This window comes from Impatiens glandulifera, chromosome 3, assembly GCF_907164915.1.
Source record: "Impatiens glandulifera chromosome 3, dImpGla2.1, whole genome shotgun sequence".
Classification (NCBI taxonomy): Eukaryota; Viridiplantae; Streptophyta; class Magnoliopsida; order Ericales; family Balsaminaceae; genus Impatiens; species Impatiens glandulifera.
Window position 1 is genome coordinate 2105996 of NC_061864.1, and position 6510 is coordinate 2112505.

At 29.0% G+C, this 6510-nt stretch overlaps 1 protein-coding gene across 3 annotated transcripts; it reads left to right on the plus strand.

Moving 5' to 3' along the window:
* Positions 1-1114: 1114 nt before the first annotated feature.
* LOC124930743 (calcineurin B-like protein 1) lies at positions 1115-5464 on the plus strand. 3 transcript variants are annotated; one of them, XM_047471091.1, is made up of 8 exons: positions 1115-1241; positions 1514-1647; positions 1728-1810; positions 1897-1956; positions 2035-2143; positions 2212-2345; positions 2430-2542; positions 2609-2849. In XM_047471091.1, the coding sequence occupies exons 2-8, from the start codon at positions 1569-1571 to the stop codon at positions 2670-2672; spliced, it is 642 nt and encodes a 213-aa protein (XP_047327047.1). In that variant the 5' UTR covers positions 1115-1241; positions 1514-1568; the 3' UTR covers positions 2673-2849. The 3 variants fall into 3 exon arrangements, with proteins under 3 accessions (XP_047327047.1, XP_047327048.1, XP_047327046.1); XM_047471090.1 differs by lacking the exon at positions 1115-1241 and having other exon boundaries at positions 1411-1647; XM_047471092.1 differs by lacking the exons at positions 1115-1241; positions 2430-2542; positions 2609-2849 and adding an exon at positions 5327-5464 and having other exon boundaries at positions 1406-1647.
* The last annotated feature ends 1046 nt before the right edge of the window (positions 5465-6510 follow it).

Genomic DNA, 6510 nt, shown 5'->3' on the forward strand with positions numbered 1-6510 from the left:
ATATAAAGATAATTAGGCATTGTTTGACTTGATTTATTTGGAATCAATTCTAAATAACTTAATATATAATCATTTCAAATTAATAATTAAAATATATAAAAAATAGTTATTATATATTTATACTCTAATATCATTTTAGGCAAATAATTTCCAATAATAATATTTCTAACGGAGAAATGATAGAGAGTTGAAAAATATTGATAAAAAAATATAGAAAAATGTAGAAAAATTACAGAGAGGACAAGAAAATATTAACAGAAAAATATGAGTAAATTGAAAATTTAATAGGAATTTTTTTTTCGAGATTTTTAATTCTGACACATATCAATATTTTGTTGCTCTATCATTTATAATAATAGACATCAAATAAAGTTACTTGAAAACAATTTTAACTCAAACAAAACATCTTTTGTGGTATATTTAAAAACAATGGTTTATATTTAATATTTAGTTTTGAATACTATATTCTTCATTTATTATGAATAGACTATTTAAAGAAAAAATAACTCAATTAATATTAATTTGAATTAATTGCTGTGTAATATTTTTTCTGTAATAATTATTTTATTAAAAAAAACTTGATTACTTTTTATAAATTTATATTACTATACTTTTTTGAGATTTATTCTAAAAATTCATTGAAATTGGTCATCTCGATCATTTATTAGATCATAACTTATTGGGTAATGTGAATATTGTATATATATATTTTTATGTCATGTTTGTTATTTTATTTAAACGATTTTTTTATCATTTTTAATATACCTGAATTACAACCAGATACGTAGGACAAATTAAAAAATAAGAAAACTATTTTCTTACCATTCTTATATTTTTTCATAAACTTTTCAAGTTTCATCTACTTATTATATTTTTCATATTAAATGTAAATACATTTTTTTGTGATAATTTTTAAAATAATTAAATTTTAAGTTTTAATGTAAAAATATATAAATGAAAAGAAAAGTTGACAAAATGAGAAAATATTCTGTAAATTCCTCTGAATCTCGCGGCGAATCAAAGCCGTCAAACAATTTTTTTTTTCAAATAACCCTAAATATAATATATATAAGAAGAAGAACCCCCCGAGTATTATTCCCATATCACCTCTTGCAGACAGAGCTTTCTTCTCTTGTTCATTCTAGAGCATTTTTTTTTTTTTTTGCTCTTTCTCTCTTTGATTTCGAAATTTAGATTTGAAAAGGGTCCTGTTCTTTTGGCTTTCTCGGTAGGAGAAGTAGGTATGTATCTCTGGACCACTAATTAATTCCGACGACTGAAATTTGGTTTATCTTCAATGTTCACAATTGAGTTGGCCATCATTTCCCATTTCTTCAATCCTTGAATTAGAATGAAATCTTTAATGTTTGGCACGCCACTGTTCGTTCTTATATCCATTTTTGTTTCATGGGTTATCTAAAATTTGCAGTCTTTCATCTATTTCTCATATATGACCATTGATCAATGGATATGATATGATATGATAAGAAAATCGTTTTTATTGATGTCGCAGTGAAACCTAGGCGCCTGTGCGTGTCTCTGTGTTTCATTTCTTTCTCTTTCCGTAAATGGGCTGCTTTCGTTCAACATTGAGAAAACAATTTCCTGGATATGAAGATCCTTCTTGTCTAGCTTTAGAAACATCTTGTGAGTTCCTCCCAACAACCCATTTCATTTCATGTCATTGTTTAGTTTGTTTTCACAGATTATAATTCTCTTTTTTTCAGTTAGCGTGAATGAAGTTGAGGCACTGTTCGAGCTGTATAAAAGCATTAGCAGTTCTGTAGTTAATGATGGTCTAATCAATAAGGTATTGGATTTTGCTATAGGCATATGAAATTGAATTATATCTGTTGTATGTTTGAGTTTCCATTCAATCTATGGCTGCCCTTGTAGGAAGAATTTCAATTGGCTCTATTTCAGAACCCAAACAAGGATAATCTTTTTGCAAACAGGGTAAAGTAATATTGTTCTTGAAGCAAACATAATATTTCTTTTGTTGTTGTCTTGAAATTGGACAGTTATTACTTGCAGATCTTTGAACTGTTTGATGTCAAACATAAAGGAGTAGTTGATTTTGGGGACTTTGTAAGATCGTTAAGTGTCTTCCACCCGAATGCCCCTCTAGAAGTCAAGATTGATTGTATGTTTTTAACTTTTGATTAATTCATTGATATCCTCGAGTTTGTATCTAATTTTAAACTCTTGCAGTTTCATTTAAGCTCTATGATTTAGATGGAACGGGATTTATTGAGCGTAATGAGGTTAAGCTGATGTTAATTGCACTTCTTTGCGAATCTGAACTGAAACTGGCAGATGAGACCATTGAGATTATACTCGACAATGTAAGTTCAATTTTAATCTGAATTTGAGTAAACTTGTTATTATTTTTGTTTCTGCATTAACTTGTTGAATATTATTGTGACCAGACATTTTTGGAAGCTGACATGAATCAAGATGGGAAGATTGATAAATCTGAATGGCATAGTTTTGTTAGTAAAAATCCTTCACTGATGAAGATAATGTCTCTTCCTTACCTAAGGTAGTAAACATAATTATTCAGATGTTTTTGTCTTCCATGTTATAGTTTAACATTTTTACAACGCAGGGACATCACCACCACGTTTCCAAGTTTCGTGTTCCATTCCGAGGTTGATGAGATTGCCACCTAACAGATTCATACGTCGGTTCGGTATTACTATTATGCAGCTGCATTCTTTACCTGCAACACTTTCTGGTTTGGTCATTCATTTCAGAACTATATTGTAACCAGCGTTACTTTAAACAGTTATAAATATAATTCATGAAATTGAATCAATAAAAAATGGAGAAATTGACATCAACTTCTATGGCTTGTGCTTTTGTTGTAAATGTATTGAAAAGTCTAATAAAGATCATAACAAAAATGATAAAATTAGGTCAAATTACCTTACAAAGGATGCAAAAAATGTCATGTATGATGATAGATAATAAATCTTTTAAAGTATGTCATTGGTCATCAATTTACCATGAAAACTAAGCCAACTTGATGAATTAACTTGTGGAGTCCATGCCTTGAAAGAAGACAAGGGTTATTGATTTCCACTATTTGAGTAAAATGTCGTGTCTAATAAGGTTCATGGGAAGGGTAAAAACATAGTATATGAGTAAATTGTCGAGTTAATAAGGTTTGTGGGAAGGGTAAACATAGCCGATATTAATCTTTCATTACCTTGTTTTCCAAAGTAGACTATTTCATTTTCCTATAGCTATTACAAGGGCCCATTCTACTAAATGTAGGGGTAGTAATGGAAATGTCATTTGGTGTCAAGACTAAGTGTCTAACCAAAACAGAGATGTCACGCTAAATCAATCTAAGAGCTTATTCGGTAGAGAATTTTTAAAATAAACCTAGAATTATTTACAAAATCTTGATTGTTGCTGATTTTGAAAAGTTAGGTTTTTGTTTATGAAAAAGATTTAAAGGTATCCTACTAAGGTAGTCTCAGTAGTAAGAGTCGGTTTGAGAAATCAAGTTCGATTCCATCTGAAAACGCTTTAAATTTAAGCGGGGCATAACTGTGAATTTGAATGTGCTAATATATATCGATAAAACCTAATAGTGATAGTTCTAAAACAACCAAAAGATAAGGATTGAAGGAAGAATCTAGATCTAGTCACAAAATTTTGGAACTCTTTAGCATGGTCCCCTCCTTTGATAGGTATTTTAGTCCAATATCTATCTTGATCACCAACTAGATTCACTTCCTATGGAAAATCTAACAAAAGATGTGTCTCCTAAAAAATTAAGTGCATGGCTTAAAAAACTGTTTGTTTTCACCTAGACAAAAATTCTTTAATTACTAAAGGAAAATTATTCAAAAAAAGTTTAAAAGGAAAATGATGAAATATGTTAAATCTTACACTTTATTTTGTCAAAAAAGTCCAAAAAAATTTTATTTGACGAAAATTCTTTTTCAGTAATAAAGGCTTAAAAATTAAAAAAAAAAACCTTTTCAGTCTAAAAATTCTCTAGCAGTTACCATTTATAGTTAATTTTAAATAACTGATTATCAATAGTCAATAACCCATTCATCAATCATTAAAACAATAAACTAAAATTTTCAAATTTTAAGACAAAATATATTTGTAGCCACTTGAGTGAAAATTAATGTTTACATATTTAAATAACCGGAGATAAATAAGAGCGGCCAACTAATTGTTTACTCCTCCGGTGTAGCTTCTTCATCTCCAAGATTGTTCTTTTGGCTTTTCAAGAAAGGGCAAGCAGGTAATGCAGAGAAAAGCAAAGAATCTCCATTATTGTTCTTGAATGCATTTAAGTTTTCTTTGTTATTTATTGATGTGATGTCGCAGTGAAACCTAGGCGCCGGTTTGGGTCTTGTGTATCACTTCTTGCTCTTTCCTTACATTGAGATCAAATGGGCTGCTTCCCTTCCACACGTAGAAAACGATCAACCCCTGCTCTTGTTCCTGCTCCTGCTCCTGTTCCTGTTCCTGGACATGAAGATCTTACCAGACTTGCTTCAGAAACATATTGTGAGTTTTAATTATTCCCTCTTTGTTAACAGGCCTCATTTTGAGTTTCTTTTCTGTTTCAGTTAGCCTGAACGAAGTTGAGGCATTGTTTGATCTATTTAAGACTATTAGCAGTTCTTTGGTCGATGATGGTCTGATAAACAGGGTAAAATCATGTCTTTTCTTGTATGTTTGTCTGTCTCTGTCTGTTTGGTGATTCATTAAGAAAAAAGATGTTTTCTTGTAGGAAGAGTTTCAACTGGCTCTATTCCACAACCCAGAAATGAATAATATTTTTGCAAACAGGGTATTCTTTCTTTCTTTCTTTCTTTCTTTCTTTCATTCATTCATTGAGGTTTAAGAAAGAAGAACAAACAGAGTAATTAGGATTTGTTTATCTTTTACATGTAGGTCTTTGATATGTTTGATGTCAAGCACAAAGGATTAATTGATTTTGGTGATTTTGTAACATCCCTTAATATCTTCCATCCTAATGCCACTCTAGAAGACAAGATTAATTGTATGTTTTTTTTAAGAAAACTTTGATTAGTTCATTGATATCCTCAACTTTGTATCTAATTTTAAACCCTTGCAGTTTCATTTAGGCTCTATGATTTAGATGGCTCGGGATTTATTGAGCGTAACGAGGTTAAGCTGATGTTAGTTGAGGTCTTTTACGAGTCTAAAACAAAGGTGGCAGATGAAACCATTGAGATTATACTCCAAAGGGCAAGTTTTAATAATATAAATTGAGCTTAAATCTAATTTGTTTCTACAGTCTCTAATTATTTTTGTTGAATATTATCAGACATTTTTGGAAGCTGACATTGATCAAGATGGGAAGATTGATAAATCTGAATGGGATTTTCTTGTCACTAAAAATCCATCATTGATCAAGATATTGACCCTCCATGATCTAAAGTAGTAATCATAATTCACATGTTTGCCTTCAACTTCTAATTTAACTTACAAGCGACAAATTTACATGTTGTTTTGTTTCGTTGTTGTTAATATGCAGGGATATTACGATTTTGTTTCCCAGTTTCATATTTCATACTGTGGTTGAAGAGATTCCGAATATTCCTTGATTTATTAGTATTTTTGCAGTTGCATTCTTTCGAAGACACGCCGTGATCTAGATGTATAGTAACTATTAGTTTTAGAAACGTTATAAATCTAATGCAATAAAATGAATTATGATCTTTTGTTTTCAATTGTCATTCATTATTAAGTATATGAGTTTTAGTTTGAGATAAAAATTGACCAATAAACAGTTAAAGAAAATAATATTGGCAGTTAATGAAAATTGGTTAAACTCAATCTTGATAACTTTCATTCTATCAAGTTAAAATTAAAGAAAATGTTTGAGGGTTACTTTTAACCTTAAAAAATTATCTAGTGAAATGTAATTTCACTTCAAAATCTGATAAAGTGGAAACAACTTGACATAAGTTGGAGTTCTCATTTTATTTTTAATAAAAAGAACTAAAATTTTAAATAGAGCCATTGCACAAAAAAAAAAATCTACAGAAATCAAAGTATAAATGAGAAAGGTAACGAAAACAATTAAAGATGTTATTTTAGACCCTCTCCAACCGAAAAACCCATTTTCAAACTCATTTTGGTGTAAATGTCACATTAAACAGTAATTCTACTCTAACCGAAAAATTCATTCTCAAACTCAAAAGAATATTCTTATAATATTCTTTCTTACATCAACTTTTATAACTTTTAATATCACTCATATCTTTTACAAACTTATAAATTACACCACAATATTATAATATCATTCAAATATTTTAAACTTAAATATAAATTAATTATAAAAATTTATTAAAAATTCAAAAATTATACTACACTAAAAAAAAATTTGTATGTGTATTTTTGTTTTGTTGTGTTGATGTATTATTTTAGTTTATGAAGTATTTGTATTTTGTATATTATTGTAATGTATTTGGTAATTTTTATAATTATATATAATATAATATAAAG

Excerpts from the sequence above, each read along its gene's own strand:
- LOC124930743 (XM_047471091.1), top strand. The coding sequence starts at position 1,569 with ATGGGCTGCTTTCGTTCAACATTGAGAAAACAATTTCCTGGATATGAA. Across the intron at positions 2,144-2,211 it reads TCTAGAAGTCAAGATTGATT|TTTCATTTAAGCTCTATGAT; the intron begins GTATGTTTTTAA and ends AAACTCTTGCAG. Across the intron at positions 2,543-2,608 it reads ATGTCTCTTCCTTACCTAAG|GGACATCACCACCACGTTTC; the intron begins GTAGTAAACATA and ends TTTACAACGCAG.